This window comes from Amborella trichopoda, chromosome 3 (assembly GCF_054954075.1).
Source record: "Amborella trichopoda isolate Santa Cruz 75 chromosome 3, AtrichopodaSantaCruz75HAP2 v2.0, whole genome shotgun sequence".
Classification (NCBI taxonomy): Eukaryota; Viridiplantae; Streptophyta; class Magnoliopsida; order Amborellales; family Amborellaceae; genus Amborella; species Amborella trichopoda.
Window position 1 is genome coordinate 49,441,974 of NC_142338.1, and position 21,735 is coordinate 49,463,708.

At 38.0% G+C, this 21,735-nt stretch overlaps 2 protein-coding genes across 3 annotated transcripts; one reads left to right on the forward strand and one right to left on the reverse strand.

Annotated features, from left to right (window-relative positions):
* Positions 1-862: 862 nt before the first annotated feature.
* On the forward strand, positions 863-4,231 carry LOC18429089 (peroxidase 57). The gene is made up of 4 exons (XM_006838382.3): positions 863-1,069; positions 2,530-2,709; positions 3,166-3,322; positions 3,417-4,231. Exons 1-4 carry the CDS (start codon positions 863-865, stop codon positions 3,833-3,835), a joined length of 963 nt encoding a protein of 320 aa, XP_006838445.1. The 3' UTR covers positions 3,836-4,231.
* A 573-nt stretch (positions 4,232-4,804) lies between these two features.
* Positions 4,805-14,493, reverse strand: LOC18429090 (vesicle transport protein GOT1). Of its 2 annotated transcripts, XM_011623174.3 has the most exons (8): positions 14,445-14,493; positions 14,223-14,311; positions 12,941-12,999; positions 7,215-7,306; positions 7,034-7,114; positions 6,249-6,346; positions 5,244-5,325; positions 4,805-5,148 (listed from the first exon to the last, which is right to left on the reverse strand). In XM_011623174.3, the coding sequence occupies exons 3-8, from the start codon at positions 12,969-12,971 to the stop codon at positions 5,110-5,112; spliced, it is 423 nt and encodes a 140-aa protein (XP_011621476.1). In that variant the 5' UTR covers positions 12,972-12,999; positions 14,223-14,311; positions 14,445-14,493; the 3' UTR covers positions 4,805-5,109. The 2 variants fall into 2 exon arrangements, with proteins under 2 accessions (XP_011621476.1, XP_088717213.1); XM_088861087.1 differs by having other exon boundaries at positions 14,223-14,493.
* Between the last annotated feature and the right edge of the window lie 7,242 nt (positions 14,494-21,735).

Below are 21,735 nucleotides of genomic sequence, written 5' to 3' on the forward strand. Positions count from 1 at the left end.
AATCTCTATCTTCTTTTTCTCAACAGAAAAAGAATGCTTCCTATACTCAGAGAGATGCACGCTCAAAAAATGACCCAGAGATGTTCATGCTCAAAAATGGCTAAGAGAGGTTTACACCCAAAAATGATCATCTTATAACCTCCTAAAAAGTTCAAAGTTCAAAGTTCAAGACATCTAAAAAGTTCAAAGTTCAAGATATTTTTTCGAACTTTATGACACATCTAAACTATTAGATTTCACATCAATTGGTGGTAAGTAATTGTGACCTCCCTGTGCCAAAAGTAAATGATATCATTGTATAAAGTCCCTTCAATAAATAAAAAATTGGTTGAGATTTCATTATTCCCATGAATTCCCACCATGGTTTGAATCGTACGATACAATGAACCAGCACAAACTTATTATGTGCGACCCAAGAAGGTCGTATCTTGATAAATAGTGGAGCATGGAAGCATGTTGCTAGTTTGTGTGGCTACAATATTATTTTTTATAGAAAAAAGTGTTTTCCTTTTTAATCTAGTTTTATATTGTGGCAAAACATGGGCCATCACATATGTGATAAATAGTTGTAACACACGGTTTGCTGAGTTAGCCGGTTGAAATTTTGGGGGTGGTAGGTCGATTGAGTATTTAATGGTGCGTAACAGTATAGAACTTCATCGTGCACTCATGCACCATGTCAACTCCTTAATTAACTAAAAGAAGCTATTATTCTGCGAATTATAATGGAATCGTTGCTCTTTTGGGTGCAACGTTGCCTGTTACTCTTATATAAAAAGCAAATGCTTATCATTTCCACAAGAGAGGCTCTATCTTAAAAAACACAGACATAAAGATCTTATCTTCAAAAACACAGAGAGAGATGAAGATCTTGGGGTTAATTGTTGTTGCTGTTGTTGGGTTAGTTGGTCAATGCCATGGAGCATTGCAAGTGGGGTTCTACAATGGCAAGTGTGGCACAAAGGATGTGGAATCCATGGTCCAGGGTGTAGTGGCTCAGCGTTTTAAATCTGACAACACCATCGTAGCCGCACTGCTTTGCCTGCAATTCCATGACTGCTTTGTTTCAGTACGTATAATTTTTGCTTTGATTATACTTTGTTTCTCTCTTTTTGTTTCTTGTGCCTTCTAAAATCAAATTTAAAGGAAAATGTATAAAAATGTCAATTTTAGAAATAAATGACACCTCAAAAATCCACCGGAAAAGGATGTCAGAAGTCGGTAAACCCACTAATTGATCATCTTGACTTTGAGATGTATGAATATAAAAAAAAGCAAAAAAATTTCAAGTCCTAAAAATAATTCATCTTGTAACTTGTTACTTGGACAGCCCATTTTCAAAATTTACAAGTGTTCATAAATCTACTTGATAAGCACTATTTAAATTTTACAATTAAGGGTGAAAATAGATTTTACCAAAAAAAATTCTAATTCAAGCATGTCTCTATGACATTCATGCGTAAGGTTTTCTTCAATGATTCACTGTTACAAGGCAGTCGTACATGATATACGTGGTCATGAGGATCATGACTATGTAATCAATGTGTTGGAGAGTAATTCACAGAGAATGAAACCTGCCGGGTCGAGACATGATCACGGGTCCCTCTCTCTCCAAACCCACATAGAGAGATCACCTATTAATTTTAGGATGGGGTTTCTATGAGTCAACCGACCCATATGTACACGTGCAGACCCCCTTTAAAATTCACCTTAAAGATGGATTTTTTATCCAAAATTTTAGGGATTTATCATTTAAGCAGAGCTTATCATGAATATGAAACAAAAAAAAACTTTGAAATGTGTTTTTTTTGGGGGGATATTTTTGACACCATCCATACTTGATTTGAACCGATGTGTTTTATACAACGTCCAACTTCAAGATGGACGTTGAAGAGTCGGCGGGCTCTTGCACCCACCAACACATGGAACAGGTTTCCTTAATGTAATGGCGACATAGAGAGATCACATATTAATGCAACGAAGCAAATATACCATTTTCTCAAAGAGCATACTATACACTTACTCCTTCGGGTCGAAGAGGATAGAATTTTTAATTAATGTTATTCTTTTATGGGTGAAGTTTGAATAAGGTGTCAACCTTAAGCAATTACGGTAAGGTGCACCTCAAAAATCTCATTAAAAAGATGTATTTTCGGTGTTGAAACTCTCATCATAGCCTAAATGTCTATTTTCACTTCTATTATGAATTAAAAGTTCCAAAAATGGTGCGGATCTAGCCGATCTATGAACACTTGAAAATCTTAAAAATAAACAGTTCAGATAAAGTGTTACAATATGTATTATTTTTAAGACTTAAAATTAATTTTTTCTTTCGTATCCATATATATCGAGGTCAAGATGATCAATTGTAAAATTTACTAGTGATGAGACAACATTCTTTTATGGGTTTTTAAGGTGCATCTTGCTTCCACATTACAAAATTGACACTTTATATAAGCTTTTTATTGGGGCCATTTCTTCCTATAAATATTTAGGCCTAATATAATGTTGGCGGTTTGAATTTGAAAGGGGTGCGATGCATCATTATTATTGGATGGGACGTCATCTGAGAAGAATGCTCCCCCAAATCTTAGTGTAAGAGGGTACGACATCATAAACCAAGCCAAGGCTGCGGTGGAGGCTGCTTGTCCTGAACTAGTCTCATGTGCAGATATCATAGCCCTTGCTGCAAGAGATGCCGTCTCCCTTGTACTACTTCCTCTCTTTCACTTCTGTTTGTCAATAAATTCATGTTATTATACATGTGAGTCGGACCTAAATTTACTGGACCCGGACCAGATCGGATCTAACCCAAACAATTAAAATATCTATATGTTTAACTATATTTAAATATATTTCATACATTGGGATCCTGAAAAATATTTATGTATCCTAACTTGGATTGGATCACACCCGAACCCGGATTCGACCCACCGGGTCCAATTTTGAGCCCTATACCTGGACTTGGATCGGGTCTACCCCTTGGGTCCTAGGTTGAGTCTGGGTCCTTTGCCATCCCTAAAGAGAGAATTGTTAATATAGCTTGCAATAGAGACATGTGAAATGAGAGAGAGAGAGATGTTGATATGGCATGCATTAGTGACATGTCACATGAGAGAGAGAGATGCACATTTAGTGACCACCACTCTGTATAAATGGGTGTAGGCTGGAGGACGTAGCTATGCTGTGCAGACTGGAAGAAGAGATGCCTTGTTCCCAGCTACCAATGTGAACCTCCCTGGACCTTCCATTTCAGTGTCTCAAGCCATCTCCGCATTTAAAAGCAAAGGTCTCAGCACCAATGACATGGTCCTCCTCTTGGGTATGTGCCCTATGCTTTCTCTCTAAGCCTACTTGAAACCACAACGTATCGAACAATACCTATGTTACTAACATGATTTTATGTGCAAAATTAGGTGCCCACACTGTTGGGGTAACACATTGCCCCCTGTTCCAAAACCGGCTCTACAATTTCAATAACACAGGGAAGCCTGATCCCACCATGAACCCAACCTTGGCCTCACAATTGAGGACTGTGTGCCCAAACGCCAGCCCACCTCAAAACACAGCTGTTAATCTTGACCAAAACGCTTCCAGTGCTTTCATTGTGGACAATGACTACTATAAGCAGATACTATCAAAGAGAGGAATCCTCCAAATTGACCAAGCTCTCGCCCTTGACTCTGCAACTCGGACCAGTGTTATGGTCTTAGCAGCTTCGAACCCCCTCTTTAGTATTGGGTTCGGAAATGCTATGGTGAAAATGGGAGCTCTTCAGATCCTAACTGGAACACAGGGTCAGGTTAGAAAGGTGTGCAATGTGGCAAATGGTTAATAGTTGATCTACCTAACATGCTGATCACATCTCTAAGGTTGATCCATTCCCCCATGTGTTTCCTCCCTTTCCTTGTTCTTGGGTTTTGCTGTAATGTTGCCTTCTGATTTTGGTTCTTTTGCTATTCTTGTGACTCAGTTTCTCGTGTGCAAGTTCAAGGGAATTGCAGAGGTCCCTTGTTACATGAGATGGCAATGCTCTTGAAAAGGCATTCCCTACCATTGATGTTTGTTACAAATCTTCTCCTATCTTATTCTTTTGTTTTGTGGATGCTGATTTTGGTTCTTAGCCTCTCATGTTCTTATTCTTGGTTTTGGATGTATTGATGTTGATTTTGTTTGTTAATCTCATTTCATAAAAGATCAAGTAATGCTCTTGGAAAGGCATTCCCTACCATTGACGTTACAAATTCTGTTTATTCAGTCTCAAATCTCTCTCCGCCGTCAACATGCTCATGGATTTCTACCGTTTGGCCATCTTCTGCTCTATTATAAACAAAAAGCTGGGATGAACTGAGGCCTTATAGGGAGCCCACAAATTAATTAACCTTCAATAGAACATATATTTTAAAGCCTGGAAATGGTAAAGATCATACACACACAGTAGCAACTATTCACCTTGATAGACTGTTACCCCCACTATGAACCCCATACTCACAATTTCTAAAACCGGCTCCCCACACCTTCTCAACCACCCTTAAGGTTAATTCAGAATCACTGTTAGCTCATAAGACATAATTAACCTATGAAACAAAGATCGATTAAACCAAAGTTTAGATAAGAGAGAAGGTGGAAATATGCATGCTCAAATAATGATACATTCCATCCTCGGCTAGCAACCACATGAAATATCCCAATGTGGGTTACCTCCAAAGCACGTGGTGCTTCCATATTCAGAAGTGTATCAAATCTTCTCCTCTTGACCTTATAACCACCCAGTTATCGTGGAAAAGCTTAAAACTAAAATCCCTCACAGTAAAAAATATTTCATTTAATTTCTCAGTAAACTACAATTAACAACAAAACACTAAAAAAAGAATCCTCTCAGATCTGTTCTTCACAATTGAATTACAATCATCCATGATGCACATTGCCATGGACTGAGGCACAAAAGATGCCATATCTTTCTACACAAACAAGTTCCAAATTTCACAAAATTTTATGGTGTTTGCCATAATATGATTCAGAGTTCAGAAGTCAGAACTCGCCATACATTTCCTTTCCGGACGTGAGCCTCAAATTCAAGGCCATATGGAGCACAACCATTCCAAATGATTACACGGGAACCCGCTTACCCCTTTTGGTACCAAGAAACTGCACAATGAAACAGATTAAACATCACAACCTTAGTTTTGAGATAGATCTACCTGAAATTTCACATTAAAAAAAAAATATATTGAATTTCTTACCGATGATATAACAGGGAGTTGGAAAATCCATCCAAGTACAGGAATGCGCTGCAAGAACACAGCAATGGTGGGCCAAAAACCCCTGCCACAAGAAATCACATGTTGCATAAAAAAAAATTAACTCAAAAAACACACTATAATCCTAAACAAAGGATATGGAGGGAACTTTGTCAAATAGGATATTGAGATCACAGACGATGACGGAGAGTTAGACTCTCAGAAGACGACATGATCACAATGAAGGGTCCCACTCCCGAGCCTAGTAACTTGGCGGGTCTGAGTCAACTCACCTTAGTGTACAGGCATAAAAATTCCTTTTAAAAAAAAAAAAAAAAGATCCCAAAAAATTTGAAAACCATCAACAAGAGATTTTTTTTTTGGGGGGGGGGGAAAGGAGGGAGAGAGAGATTTTGGAACAGAGAGATAGAGCATTAGGAGAGAGAGAGGAAAACAGGGTGTGGATCCTCCCCCACCCCTAGAAAGTGGAGAGATGAAAGGGGAACACATGTTTGCGCCCCTTTTAGAGAGAAAAGAAACAGCCGAGGCAGATTTCGGCCCCCTTATGGAGAGAGAAATGAAAACAGGGGAGCGAATTTCAGCGCACCTTTCTGACAGAGAGAGAGAGAGATACGAAAACAAGGGGACAGATTTCCACCCCCTTTGAGAGAGATGAAAACAAGGGGCAGATTTCTGACCCCCTTCAGTGAGATGAAAAATGGGGGCAGAAATCCCACTTTTTGTTTTTCTTTATGAGTAACATTACTTCAGTGATTACTGTTGCAACCCACCTGAGTATTGTAGAACTCGGGCTAGTAGGGCCAAGATCCACAGTACCCGAGTGAGTTTGTACAGTACTCACCTGAGAATTATACATGTTTAGGCCCCCCAAGTATGTACACAAGTACTCGCTTGGCACCATGCCAAGCCCAAGTAGCTTAGCCAATTCTGATTTGACTCTGCCAAGGTTTTTAACATCGTTTGAGAAAGTTATCCATAGAATCAGACCTGAAGAGCACAATGAAACCATATGCTTCGATGATCATGCCAATGATGGGTCGTCCGATAAGGACCAGAAAGAAGCCCAGAACGAATGCAATGGAGCCCTGTCATAACAAGGAACTAGTAAGTATCAATGTTTGGAAACTCGGCAAATCTAATTCGAACCCACCCGAGTTACTCGGGCTTGGCAGCCTCCCGAGCCCCAAAACACCCCGACCCCCCCCCCCCCCCCCCCCCCCCCGCCCCACCACAAAAAATAAATAAATACAGAAACCCTAAAAAACATCAGATGGTACTGCAGTAGTACTCGACAATTACTGTAGCAACTCGGTCAGCCATTCGGAAACTCGCTGAGTCCAATAAAAATCATTTTAAAAATAAGAGGCAGAAACCCGACCCCCTTTTCCATCCTGTAATTTGGAAAAATTAGATTTGGAAGAAAAAATTAAAAATGTCAGATTTGGAAGGTTTTATTTTTCTCTTTTTTTCGAACTACTATTTGACAGAAAATCTCAACAGTGTATGCAAAATCATCTAATTTTCGTCATTTTTCAATTAACATTTATGATTTTTCATATTTTCTATTTTTCCTGAATCTTCCAATTTTTTGGATTTTTTTGGCAAACTTGCATGAATCAGGTATTACTCGGCGAAAGTCCACTTGGGCTCACCAAGTGGACTTGCTCCAAGCACCCAACTATTCCCAGAACGAATCTGGGTTTTAAAGCACTGGTGAGTGCCATTGGACACGATAAGCTCAGTAATCAGTTGGCTTGCGCAAATGGTTAAACCTTGTAATTCTGGCGCTTCATAAAGAATTGAATGGTGGATTTGGGCCCAATGGTTAGCATCACCCCTGACACGAAGAGGATCTGATAAGCATCAAAGGACAAACCAATCGTTAAATAGGAAAATAGCATTGTTTTAAAAACTTTGCAGATGTGAATAACTCTCAAAAAGTGTTTTGCTTACATTTCCCATGGCAAGAAGCCCCTTATCAAACATGAACATGACTCCCAAAAATGAGAACATAACACCGAAGCCAGTCAATCCAATGCCGATCTCTGCTTAATAACGTAAGTCAAGAAAAAATTAATGCACAGTTAACACAAATTGAGAAAACTTTGGTGGACTTTACAACAGTACATCAGTGTCCTACAAAAAGAAATACTCGAGATGAACAAACAGCTGCAAATTTCAATTCATTGCCTCAAATGGATGATATGGCTGCAGAAAGATTTCTATTTACCAAAAGAAACACATGATAGATTGGGAAAACAAATATTCAGTCTCAGCCAGAACAGAGAAATGACAAATTATAATGCTTTGAGAGAGAATTGAGAAGGGAAAAGAGTACAAGATCTGAAGTTATTTTCTTCAGAACCAGGACAAATCCTCCTTTAACATTTTTCATTTTTCTTTAAAAGCAAGAAACAATTTTGAAAGTGTAAACAATAACTATTCCTGAAGGGAAATAAGCTGCCCCTGCTCCCTCAGGGAGGATCAGGAATGGAAATGGATATGCAACTGAGGGATGTGAAACGAGGCTCGATCTAGAAACAAAGTAAGGGCCCAAATGCCACGGGAGAGAACCTCTCCCATGCAATTATGTAGAGTTTGACCTAGGAGGGGGCAATGGGAAAGCCCCCCTCCCTCTGTTCCAAGTCGGAGCCATTCGTCTGGGCTACTCAAATTTCCTACCTGAGCGCTGCAGCAGCCATCGTGGGAAAGTGGTCAACATAGGCTAATCAGAGTTCAGGCGAAGGTACGGCTAATCATGAGCGTGCGACCAACCCCTTACTCCATTCGTTCACGGGTCAGCTCATTCATTGAGGCCCCCTAGGAGTCTCTACCTCTAGCTTCCTACATCCGCTCGGGATTCCCCCTAGGAATCCCTTCGCCACACTAGAGGGCTTACTCGATGTTACTCTTTTCTCTTATATATATATATATATATATGGAAACACTACGCAATGCCTATAGGCGAAAATGAATAGTGATTTGGCCTACCCCCATTAGCGTCCAAAGTTCATCACGCGATCATGATTGTCCGGTAGTGTTTCATTTTTTATTTTTTTTCTACACATCGGAATGACATGAAATTTGGAGCGTGTATTCATAAAAAATAGAGGAAACTTTGAAAATTATAAAAAAAAAATTTACATGAAAACAATTGACCAAAATACGCCCAAAAAGTTTTGGGGGTATTTTGGTCAATTTATTTTTTGCGGATAATTTTTTTTATATTTTTATTAGATGCGCCTCAGTAAGATATATAGATGCTCCAAACAAATGAAAAATAAAATACCACCGAACAATCGTGACAGCGCGTTGAAATTTGGACGGTGATGAAGGTAGGCGCAATCACTATTCATTTTCGCATATAGGCGTTGGAAAGACTTTTCTTTTTCCTATCTATATATATATATATATATAGGGAAAAGATGGGATTAGCCCACTAGCTCATATAAACATATGAGCCCAATGTCCCAGATTGAATCTGGGCCGATCTAACAATCACGGATATCTGGTAGTGTTTGAATTTTAGTTTTTTTTTCTACAAATCCAAATCACTTGAAATCTTAAACGTGTGTTCATAAAAAATAGGTGACTCTTTGAAAAATATGAAAAAAATATTTTACACGAAATAAATTGACCAAAATACCCCCGAAAAGTTTAGGGGGGTATTTTGGTCATTTTGATTTTCGCGGATACTTTTTTATATATTTTTTATTAGGTGTGCCTTGATGAGATAAACATACACCTAAAATTTCAAGTGATTTGGATCTGTAGAAAAATAAATAAAATTCACGCACTACCGGACATCCATGATCGTCAAATCGGCCCAGATTCAATCTGAACCGTTGAACTCATATGTTCATATGACCTAGTGCGCTAATCCCATCTTTTCCTATATATATATATATATATATATATATATGCCGTGCATTATGTTACTCAGGTCATTTGGGAGTTTCCTTTCTTATTGCCTGGCCAGCAACTACTTTTTCTTCAGCAAATAACAAAGCCACTTAGGTTACTCTCCTTTCATAAACAATGGCTTCATAGCCATGTGCATGGCAAACTGAGTACCCTTTCCATCATCATGGAGAGAAATTATCTCAACCCTCATCTCCAAAGAAGCGCCTCAAACGATACCAGCTTGTATATTTATTATGAAATAAGCCATTGACCTCCCCTTTTCCTTGTTTGCTGTTTTGTAGGATAGATCATTACCCTTAACTGAGCTTCAATGGACTATCTTCTCAACAACTATAAACCAAAATGTGCATTAATGAATCCTCCTATTCAGCATCTATATCCTGAGCACCTCTCCCCATAGAAAACTAGAAGCAATGGAGGATCTATGAACCATGTCAAGGTGGGGGCTCCAAGGGAGATGCATAGACAGACAACACTATCTACATATGCAATATCAGGATATTATTGGTAAAATAATTGAACTCAGCTGCTAGAGTTCTAGTCACTGGCATTGTTTTAAAACTGGGTAAACCATCTCAGAATTAGCTAAAGCCGACTCGGCTCTCACGTACCTATTTTATGAAAGTCCCCATTAACAGATGTAATTAGCTTACAGATCAAATGCAGCAAATATTATCCTACCATTGTTTTCTATCTATAAAAAGAGTGCCCTCGTTTCTGCATAACAAGTGGACCATGGTCCTACCAACTCCAAACAGCAAGTGTAACCATCAGAGTTCTGACCATTACAACCGATGATACGATCCAATAGACCTGGAAATTGTGAACCTAGCATGTCGCACAAAGAATGAGTAATCTCAAGTCCTATCTCTCATCCAAAAACTGTTGTTGTAAACTGCGATGGAGATATCAATATCTATGGACATCCACAATTCACAGAAGAACAGTAACTTGATCCCCTAAATATTTAAAAAATAATATTAGATGAATAACATGAGTTACACACTACCTGAACTCCAATCTTAAGGACATAAAAAACTCTTAAACAGGAAAGTCGATTCTTGTTCGAGTTCATAACTTTATATTATACTTTACCAAGTAATCAAATCAAAGAAGAATATCATCAAAATAGAATAGCATACCTAAATATGAACCAAAGTAAAACAAGAGAATAAATTAAGCTGTAAAATCATTTGATTCACTATGCTGTAAATGATTTAACTCTCAAGAATCAATTAGGACCTTGAGCTCTAATTCACTATGCTGTAAATGATTTAACTCCCCAGAATCAAGACACTGAACTCTAACAGAGACAAAATATATACTTGAATAGAACATCAAAGATCCTCTAAAACTTACGTAGTTGTGGAAACTGTAGCAAAATAATGAAAAGCATCCACAGTGTCTCAGCTTTCCTATCATATCCATTCAGAAAACCTATTAAGGTTTTACTAGTTCAGATAACTAGATTGCATATGTCAAGCATCTGAGAGTTATTGCACCTAAGTTTCCAATAGACACAATTATGAGTTTCGACTAGCTGAGCTGACAGGAAGATCATGAAAAACTACAAATAGAGAGATGTATGCTCAAAGTTCCTGAGGCCAAGCAGTTCGTTCTACAATAAATTACTAGTACAACCATTCCTTGATATTTGACAATAGAGGCCTAATAAGAAATTCACCCATAATAAGAAACTTACCCCAAAAAAAGGCCTAAGAATGACGTACGGACATGCTGAAATTCTGACTAAAGGAAATCCGCACATGCATAAGCCATGACTGATTGAAAAGCTCAGCAAATTCATTTATATCAGTAGTACAAAAAGCATCCGTGAATGGTTAATCATCTGAAATCTAAAGGGGGGGCTGGGAAATCAATAGCCACCATGTCCCTCCGATTGACCATTTTTTTAATCATCCATTATGTCTTTAACTAATAAGTTTTTTTTTTCTTCTTTTCCCTTTTTTTTTCAGTTGTTTCCTTAACTAACAAGGTTGAGGCATTGAACGCTATTAGTTTGTTTGCTAGTATAAATTCAGAAAATGATCTCATACTGCTTTTCTGATGGCTAATTAGTCAAACCAATAGCAATTAATCGATCAACAGAATTTGCAACCTAAGCAGCGATTTTTGCATTAATCCACTGATCATTTTGCTTCAGATATTCCAATGTTACAGCCTCTACTTTAGCGAATTCCATTCTTGTTCCACAAAGTTCGACACAAGTATCCAATTTGAATGGAACTTTGCAGTTTTAAGTTCCATATTAAATAGGTGTTCCGATCAACTTAATAAAAATCAACTGCACCGCTCTGTAAGCGCCAAATTCTCAGAACTATCATGATGAGTAATTTTTTCATTTTTTGTACAAACTACACAGGCTGGAACTGAATCATTTGTTGCTTCTTTTCCTTTTTTTTTGGCATCAACCAATTGCTTCTCTTATCAATAGTGGATATTTCAATTCAACAAATATTCCCCATATTTCACTCAATCTCTATACGGAAGTTAAATTATAGTATTTTTCTAAAAAAACTCAAATTAAATTTTGAAAACTACCCAAACTTCAATTTTATTATAATACAACAAAGTCCTTAAGTGTCTATTATTCAAGGAGTCACAAGGGTGTCCCAGAACATGAATTCTGGTTACCAAATGGCCACACGATATTATCCCATGACAATTTCTCTGCAGCTAGTAATACAGGGAAGCAAAGATTAGGCAGAGGACACACTAAGCAAGAAATGATGATCCTCCTTCAACATCCCATCTCAGTATCCCTTTCCTTCATTTGCACGAGCAGCAACATTTTTTCAAACATGTTGGAACTGAGCTCTTGCCCTCCACTCTTAACATTCTTCTCAACTAAAGGAAAACCACATAGAATACACAGTTGAAAAGTTTTCTCACATCTCTGAACGCAAATTCTCCACCTCACTCACAAACTGCCTACTTTGACAATTCTCGGACCATATTCTCCATAATACCACCAGTGAATCCCACCAATACAACTAGTAAGAAAACAACTCTAACAGACTCCCTATTAATATGCAATTCAATCCCCCAACCCTAACATTTTCCTTTTATCAATTATGCAATTTAATCCCCTCAAATATGAGTCCTGACTTCTTCTGGAAATTACGTTGCCAAAAAAAAAAATACTTCTTCTAGAACGCTAGGTCCAATATCATTAACGCTGACAGTCACTGCATTCTCCTTGTGGAACCCAATAAACTTTTTTACCTTGTGTACGGCCATGTTCAATTCCACTCCTTTCATTCCTGGCAATAGAAAAATTCCCAAACTCCAGAAAGTCCTACTCTACCCTCCCAGAAGTAATCATCTCTTTAAACCCTTCTTTCTCCACTTTACCACATATTGTCTTATTGCGCTTTGAAATATAAGTATAGAGATAATACTAGCCAAACAAGTTAAGTAATAAGCAAGGCCGGACAAAGACTGTATCATAGAACCTGAATCTTTAACTTCCTTTTGCTGAGTCATGAAACTTCTTTGCAAAATCTCCTATTTTGCTGAATCTTAATTTTCCACAAAGAGGTTTTTCAAATGGCATAAATGGTTTCAACATGTGTTAGGACTCCAGAAATAACTACTACAGAGCATACATAAAAGGTATTCTTTGAATTTCGGATTTTCTTTTTTCCCACATCAACAGCATCATGGAATTTAACAAAGTATGGAGGCAATGCATAGAAAGAAAATAAACTAGACATATATAAAACATTACTTACTTTTCATGTCATTCATCTCAAAGGAAACCATCTTGCCAACAAAGAGGAAAGCGACAAAACTGTTCAAACACAAACATCAAATACTTGTGAAGTCAGATAAAATAATCAGAAATAGAATGCCAAATCTTCCATGTTGATGTAGACCACGGCTCCAGAGAACTTAAGACTAAACACAAATAATTAAATGTTTCATAAAAGCAACTGTTTGAAGATCCACAGAGAAAGATAATTCAAAAACCCCAAAGACTTTATACAATCAATCCTACAACAAAACAAAAAATACCAACCAATAAAATACCAGCAAAATACTGTACAAACACAGAAAAATACGCATACAAATGCATACAGAAATACATAAAAGCAAAACCTAACTTATCTTTATTCCACATTTAAAGCAAACTTTCGAAAATAAAGCCAATTCCACATTTAAGCCAAACTTTAGAATATAAGATGGCAAGCCAACCAAGCAACCTAGCATCTGCACCATCTCAGCCACAAGAGTGCCTGATCCCTAATGTCCAAACCATAAGAGAAATATAGAGGCAAACCTCGTTTTGAAATAAGAAGTAAATTTCTTACTGACCTGTCTCCCTTTCACTCTAGATAGAGTCTGAAACTAATCATTCTTAACATAACTGTTTGCTTAGAGGGTAACTCAAAATGTATCAATCCAAAATGAAGAAAATTAAGGTGTAAAAATAGCAAAGGACCTAGACTTGATCATCCACAATGTACAAAATTTGTAATTCCAGACTCATAATGATAGTAAATCATCAACCACTTAATGCTAATCATCCACAACCTATGCATTTGGCAAAGTCTCCCATTCAAAAGATCAACTGACTGAAATATCTATGTGAATGAGAAAATGCATGGAAATTAAATTTCATAGGCCATCCAGCTTACGACCTCAGGCAGAAAACGAAATCAAATTTACTGAAGATTCATCATAATAGAGAAATTCAAAGAAGAATGAGAAATTCAAACATCTAAGAGCGAATAATCATCAGGTTCATGACTTCCACATCAAAACGTAAGAACACGATAATGTAAAATGTACATATTGTTTTGTAAAACCCCTTCAATAAGCCACGAGCTGCATGAAATTGCTAACAGGAACAGAAAAACTCAGAGGAAATGAAATTCAAGATAAAATAACCATTACAAAAGCCCTGAGTGCTTCGATTTATATCAATGAGATAAATAGCTCCTTATTCAAATAAAATCTGCCAAAGATGGAAAGATTTCAACTGAAAACTGAGGAATTCATTTGATTCCTGACCTGATCAAAAACTTCTAAAGATGAATCTTCGGATCAAGGAACGACTGTAATGAAACTTGAACTCGCCAGTCCAACTCAGTACTAAATCACTGCAAATTTTGGAATACGAGAGTAAGTTTTGGAGCCGGTCCCAAAACAAACAGCAAAATTACGCTATTTCAGGTAAAATTTCGCCATTCTGATCTGAATCACAGGACGCATTTTCTTTGGTGCTAAACTCACCGCGATTAAGAGCCCTAAAATAATGTTCTCAAGAGGCACGCTCAGCCCTCACTAATTTTGAACTCTCTTTTATGCGGAAAAGCGTTTAAACCCCGTTGTAAGATTCTACGAACGGGTTTTGAGTGCGTCAGCCGACTCACAAAAAACGGGTGAGTCTCTGAAAAAGTTTATATAGAGCCGAGGCTCTAAAGAATCAGATTGGAGCCCACCTCAAAAATTTCATTAGAAGAGGATCTATTGATGCTTAAATATCCTCCAATTAATCATCTCGACATCAAGATGTATGAGCATGAGAAAAAAAATATGGATTTCAAATTTTAAAAATAGTGCATCTTAAAATGCATTTTTTTACCGTTAATTTCAAGATTTTTAAGTTTTTATAGATGTGCTCAATCTAATTTTGAAGCTATGAATTTTATAATTAAAGATAAAAACATATTTTATGCCTATTACAAAGATTTTCAGTATTAAAACCACATTGCTTGATACTATTTAAAAGTGCGCTTTTACTTTGATTGTTTAGAGCCCCGATTCTATACAAATCACACCCCAAAAAAAATGTTTTAACTATAGTTCAAAATAGATAATGGAAAAACATATTCAAAACAATATGATTTTTATTTTTTTTAAAAAAAATTATGATCACCTCAATCTTGAGATTAATTCCAAAATTTTAGATCCGAAATCCTTGTTTTTGATGACGCATATCTATCGGTGAGTCGGACGTACCAAACACTTTCTCCTTTTACAAGCATACCACCATTGCAGATATGACAAACATCAACCCGCCCTTTTGAAAGGTAGAAAAATTCCTAAAACAAAGAAAATGATGTGCCCTTCTAAAAATCTTTGTTTGGGGATTGATATGGAATTAAAGTCATAGTTTAAGTCACTCGATATGGATTTTTATTTTAGCTCCATGATTTTATAGCTCAAAATATAGTGCAAATTTGATGATATGTGAAGAATTGGAATGTACGATGTTGAACATGTCGAAAACAGATTTTTAAATAATTTAGTTTAAATGTGCATCTCATTAAGACATATATAGCGAGAAGCCAATTCAGATGCACAAGCTAAAAAAATGAGCTACTCGAGATGGCTTTCATACAACCTTGTTGACACCTTTTTGAGCTCTTACTTTTGTTTTTCCTTTTCTTTTTTATCTACATACGATGCATATATAGCATTTTTTACCTTCCCCGTCATTGGGATTTTTGTATAGAGCACCCAGTCTCTACAATGCCTATTTTTTAATCCAGTACAATCCTAATATAAATGCCAACTCATCTCATCATCGACATCAAAATCTTTTTCCAACTATTTGAGGTGAGCTGCACAAGTCTTGATTCACCATTCTGCTCTATTACGAGTCATAGTCTTAATAAGGCTATAAGTCCTCATATATTTTTTCACTACTTCCAACTATATCCTTTTGAGCTTACCATTTAACTTTTTTAGCCTTCCACTTGAACTAACTCACACCTCCTAACAGGTGCTATACTGGATTTGCATTGAAAATGGCTAAACCACCTAGGTCTACTTTATCTCATCTTATTGCCTATTACAGTTATACCTAAATTATCTCAAATGTATTTATTTTAAATAAGATCCCTTCTTGTTTTGCCACTCATCTATCTCAACATCCTCATGTCAACTACATTCATCCTACAGGTATGTCGTTTCTTAACAGCCCAACATTCTGCCCCATAAAGCAAAGTGGGCCTCACAGTTGTCCTATAAAACTTGTCATTCAACTTAATTGGTATGCAGCTGTAAGGACCAAAGTTTCATAGCCAAAGTATCACGCACGATGGTAGGAGTCTGTTAAAAAGGGGGGCACCGCCGTCTGTGGTTCAAGAGGCAATGTTGACTGTGACTAAGGTACAATGTCGCGTGTGTACAAGAGAGGGGCAACGCCGTTTGGAGAAGAGAGAGAGTCAGCGCCACGCGTGAACAAGGGGCATCGCCTTTTGTGAATGAAAAGTAGCGTCGGCTGCGCATCATCGTGTGCATACTGCCGGCTACGCATTGTCGTGTGTGTAGCGCCGGCTGTGTGCCTGACAGGCATGAGTTGTGGGTGCCACTTGTAGATTGTATGCTATGTTGAGTGCCACTTATCCAAGCTTGGCACCACTTGGACAACCACCCCAACCTCATGGGTACTTAAGCCTTACCTCTCACCCACGCCACTCACTCTTCCCTCATCTTTTCTCTCTGTCTAAGGCAAATATTTGGAAAAGCTACTATGGGAGGCAGAGCCATTGTTGGAGTAAAATAAAGTTGTGAAAGAAGGATTGGAGAAGGCACGTTTGTTGTTCAAGTAAGTGGATCCATTATCATTGCATTATAGTAGTAAGGATACATGGATTTTATGCTTATGAGATCAGTAATGAAAGTGTATGTGGTGTGGAAATTTCTTATGCCTTATTCACTGAAATTTGGGGTTTTTTTTTTATGATGGAAATGGATGTTGAAATAAATGTATGATTCATAAATTCTTTAAGAAATGCATGTTAATATGTTTACATTGTGAGAGAATAGTTGTTATTATGTTCTTCATCATGAAATTGAGGTTATGGAACATGTTCTTGAGGTATGTGTGGCATTACTGAGAAATTTTAGAAATATACACATTCTTTTAGGGAGCTTTTGAATAATCAAACGAGGTCCAATCGACCTCAAATCACCGCCATTGGAAACATATGTGAGTCTAACAAAACGTTCATGTTTACCCACTGTCGAAATTCTTTACAAAAATGAAATTATGTTTCAAAATGTACGTATAGGTCAATGTTGACTATTTTTCCTGGATTTTTCCACTGACACTGCTGTGGTCACTGACTTTAACTAACCAAACAAGGTCCATTTCCTGTCCAACCACAGCCATTTGAAAGATCTTTGAGCAGGCTAAAATCTGCATGTTAGAAATTATTTTGAAATTCTTCTTAGATTGAAAGTTATGCTTTACTTTATGAAGATAGGTCACTGTGGACAGTTTTGATAAAACTCAGAATTATCACCTTGATTGACACGGATCTTTGAATAACTAAATAGAGTCCAAATGTTTTCAAATTGGCATTGTTAGAAAGATATATATCTTTACTTAAACTTTGATTTTGATATTGTCTCAAAATACTTCACGGTTTGAGAATTATAGTGATACAAAACAGGATACGTCCTTGTTCCATGTACACATCAGGGTACAGCTAGTAAACCATCATTCCCTTGAACCTTTAAGAGGCCAAATAGGGTCCAATTATCTTCAAGCCACCCCCATTTGAAACATGGGTGCATCTAGTATAAAATTGATTAAGGAACCATCGTTAAATTCCAAATGGACCAAACGTTACGACCCTAATTATGAGTGAATGTCATGGCCTATAATTGCTGGATATTGAGCTGTAATGCTTAATTTTGATATTGCTATTGTCATTGTGATACTGCCATTTTTACTGTGATACTGCTACTATTGTTGTGATACTGCCATTATTACTATGATACTGCCACTGTTACTGTGATACTGCTACTGTTACTGTGACACTCCCATAGTTACTGTGATATTGTCATTGTTACTGTGATACTGCCATTATACTGCCATTATTACTATGATACTGCCACTATTACTGTGATACTGCTACTGTTACTGTGATATTGTCATTGTTATTGTGATACTGCTAATGTTACTGTGATACTGCCACTGTTACAGTGATACAACTGCTGTTACTACAATACTGCCACTGTTACTATGCTACGACTACTGTTATTGTGATATGGCTACTATATTGCGACACTGGAAGCATGATAATACGATACTGACCACTACGCAATGGACCACCCATTGGTAGTGGGTAATGCTATATTGTTGAAACACTGATACTGTAAGCCATTTTGTGACTGATCACTACGCAATGGACCACCCATTGGTAGTGGGGACTGTTTCTTGTGAAGCACTGTGGGACTATTATATTGTGATATTCTGTGACTGACCACAACACAATGGGTCACCCATTTGTAGTTGGATATTGGATGTCGGCATTTGTTGATTGTACCTTGACCCCAATGATAGGACTAGGGTCGGGAGGTGGAACTGGATAACAGGGTGGGTTGGTCCCCCCCCCCAAATCTCTATTGACACTATGCATTTGGTCACCCAATGGTAGTGTAACGTTCTCTCGCTGGAAGCGCACATGAGAGGGTCGTGTCTTATAAGGTATCTGCCTATCAAATACCCTAAAGCGCACTGGGGATGTGTGTGTGAGGGCATTACAAAATGGGACACCCACTTGTCATTATCCTCCCTCCTGAATAAGGGTAGAGGTTTCATGCGACATGATTGGGTTAGTCTAAGCAATGGAACTTCTACTTCAGGAGTAGGCATCTCTAGTTTCTATAATTGTGATATGTTAACCTTATTGTTCTGCCTAAAGTAAAATGACTTATGACTTATACTCCTTGTATTAAGCTGCTTTTATTATTATACTGTTAGAATACTGAAAGGCATTCTAAAGAGCTCCCCTTGACATTCTGTGATTAAGTATGCACTACTTACTGTTAAATAGTTGGGATGCAATGGTGTAGATCTGCATATTAGGTTGTTAGTTCATTCCATCTTATTTGCATAACTGTAGAGAGAAAGTGTTAGTCTCTGAACTAAAGGTGAGTAGCTGTGTTGTGTTCCGGTGGTTGAAGTTTGAAGTCTGAAGAGCCATCTTCTGAAGCTTTCTATAGTATGTTATTATTTGTCCTACCGATGTGATGGTTACTTTATACTTTGTATTTTTTGGCCGTTAGTTCCTTGAAGAAAATTGTAAGAACTTTTGGATATTAGTGGAATGGGAATGGCTGTTCATTTGGAATGATATCTGTCTTTATGTGTAGATTTTAGTTTTACTTTCGTGATTTACTCTTGAATCCATATTTATGCATTGAGGCACTCCCACCTGAGTGACGTTCATGACCTCCGATCGTGATTCCGCACTCTGTCGCCCTCCGGTAAAGTACGGTAGGGATCAAGGGACGGGATCATGACAGTTATGGTATCAGAGCAGCCAAGATAGGATTTTTTGCCTAAGGAGTCTTAGGAGTGTCTGTAGGATAGTTCTTTGATAAGCGAGTAACTAGATGTTTGTGTTTTAGGTTGATGATGCTGATGACTCATGCTAACAACACGAGCTCAAGGAATGAGAACACCGAGGCTTTCAGTGAATTCTTCAGAACCTTGGGAGCTATGACACAAATAATGAGAGATTCCATGTCGGCCCTGTCTACCCTTGCCCCTGATCAAAGTGATCGCAATTTGATAGAAAGGTTCAGGAGACTGGCACCTCCAAATTTTGTGGGGCATTGGGGAGTAAAGAAGGCTGAGAGATAGAGAAGACATATAAAAAAGATCTTTGAAGTTCTAAATTGTACAGACGAGTTGAAGGTTAGGCTGGGTACGTTTATGCTCGAAGGAGAAGCTGAGCACTGGTGAAGTTCAGTAAAGCAATCGCAAGAAAGGTCAGGAATTATGACTACTTGGGAGAATTTCTTGGAAGTATTTTATGAGAAGTATTTTCCCAACTCCATAAGGGAAAGGAAAGAGGTAGAATTTATAAAGCTGCAACATGAAAAGATGTTTGTAGAGCAATATGCAACGAAATTTGTTGAGCTCTCCAGATATGCTCCACATATTATTAACTCTAAGGCGCGAAAGGCTAGCAAGTTTGAGAGAGGCCTTCGGTCAAATATAAGGGGGAGGATTATTTCAGCAAACCTCAAGACATTCTCCCCGCTGGTGGACCTGGCCCTAAAGATAGAGAGGGATTGTGAAAACTTTCGAGCTAGCAAAAAAGGGAGATTGGGTGTCGCACAGCCTGGAAGTTTTAAGAAGAAAGCGCGACCGCCTCCAAGGAGAGAGTTGAAGGGGAGAAATAATCAAGGTGGTATCAAGATTCCAAGGGTTTTTCCAAATGATATAAGGATCAACCGACGCCCAGTATGCCTCACTGTGGTCTGAGTAATCACACAGCAGCTAAGTGCTTCAAGAATACTAGGGTCTGCTTTCGGTGTGGCAAGCCAGTCCATCTTGTAAAAGACTATCCTGTCAAAGGACTAGAGGACCGACCAAGGGCGCGTGTTCACTCTGACACAGCAAGAAGCCAAGATGTCAACCTTCGTTATCCGAGGTACGCTTTCTGTATGTGGATTTGAAGCAAGAGTTTTAATTGATCCTGGATCTTCCCATTCATTTGTTGCACTGCACTTTGCATGTCGTATGAATGTTAGGCCTGCACAACTTGATTGGACTTTGATAGTATGTATGCCTAGGGGAGAGTCTATAGAAACTGATATAGTGTATAAACATTGTGGGGTTGTGATTGAAGGGCATATGTTTCCTATAGACTTCGTACTCTTAGATGTCCAAGACTTTGACATTATTTTGGGCATGGACTAGTTGTCCACCCATCATGCCACAATGAACTATTTTGATAAGACTGTAACCTTTAGACGTCTGGGCCAGCCCGAACTAAATTTTAAGGGCGTCAAGGACGTTTCTCCTTTACACATCATCTCAGCCCTTCGGGCTTCTCGCATGTTGGCCAAAAGATGTGGAGGATACTTGGCTTATGTAGTGGAAAACCGAAATGTCTAGTCCAAATTGGAAGGGATACCGGTGGTGAGAGAATATCCAGAGGGCTTCCCCAAAGAGTTAACTTCTCTGCCCCCAGTTAGGGAGATTGAATTTGAAATAGAGGTGGCCCCTGATACTACTCCTATGTCTAAAGCCCCTTATAGGATGGCCCTAGTTGAGTTAAAGGAATTCAAGAAGTAATTACAATAATTGTTGGATAAGGGGTTCATCCGACCTAGTATGTCACCATGGGGCGCACCATTTTTATTTGTTAAGAAGAAAGATGGAACCTTGAGATTATGCATTGATTATAAACAGTTGAATCAGGTCACAGTGAAGAATAAGTACCCATTGCCCAAAATTGATAACATATTTGACCAACTACAAGGGGCCCAAGTATTTTCTAAGATTGATCTCCAGTCAGGTTACTATTAGTTGCGGGTTAAGGAAAAAGATACCTCCAAGACCGCATTCTGGACTCGTTATCGCCACTACGAGTTCTTAGTCATGCCTTTTGGGTTAACAAACGCCCCAGTCATCTTTATGGATCTGATGAACAGAGTTTTTAGACCCTATCTGGATAACTTTATAGTGGTCTTTATAGATGATATTTTGATATATTCCAGGAATTAAGAAGAACATGAACGACATTTAAGAATGGTCCTCCAGACACTA

Coding starts and splice junctions, on each gene's coding strand:
- LOC18429090 (XM_011623174.3), bottom strand. CDS start 12,971: ATGGTTTCCTTTGAGATGAATGACATGAAAA. Junction 7,115..7,214: donor GGCTTCTTGCCATGGGAAAT/GTAAGCAAAACA, acceptor GATGCTTATCAG/ATCCTCTTCGTGTCAGGGGT. Junction 6,347..7,033: donor TGAAGCGCCAGAATTACAAG/GTTTAACCATTT, acceptor TTGTTATGACAG/GGCTCCATTGCATTCGTTCT.
- LOC18429089 (XM_006838382.3), top strand. CDS start 863: ATGAAGATCTTGGGGTTAATTGTTGTTGCTGTTGTTGGGTTAGTTGGT. Junction 1,070..2,529: donor TCCATGACTGCTTTGTTTCA/GTACGTATAATT, acceptor TGAATTTGAAAG/GGGTGCGATGCATCATTATT. Junction 3,323..3,416: donor TGACATGGTCCTCCTCTTGG/GTATGTGCCCTA, acceptor GTGCAAAATTAG/GTGCCCACACTGTTGGGGTA.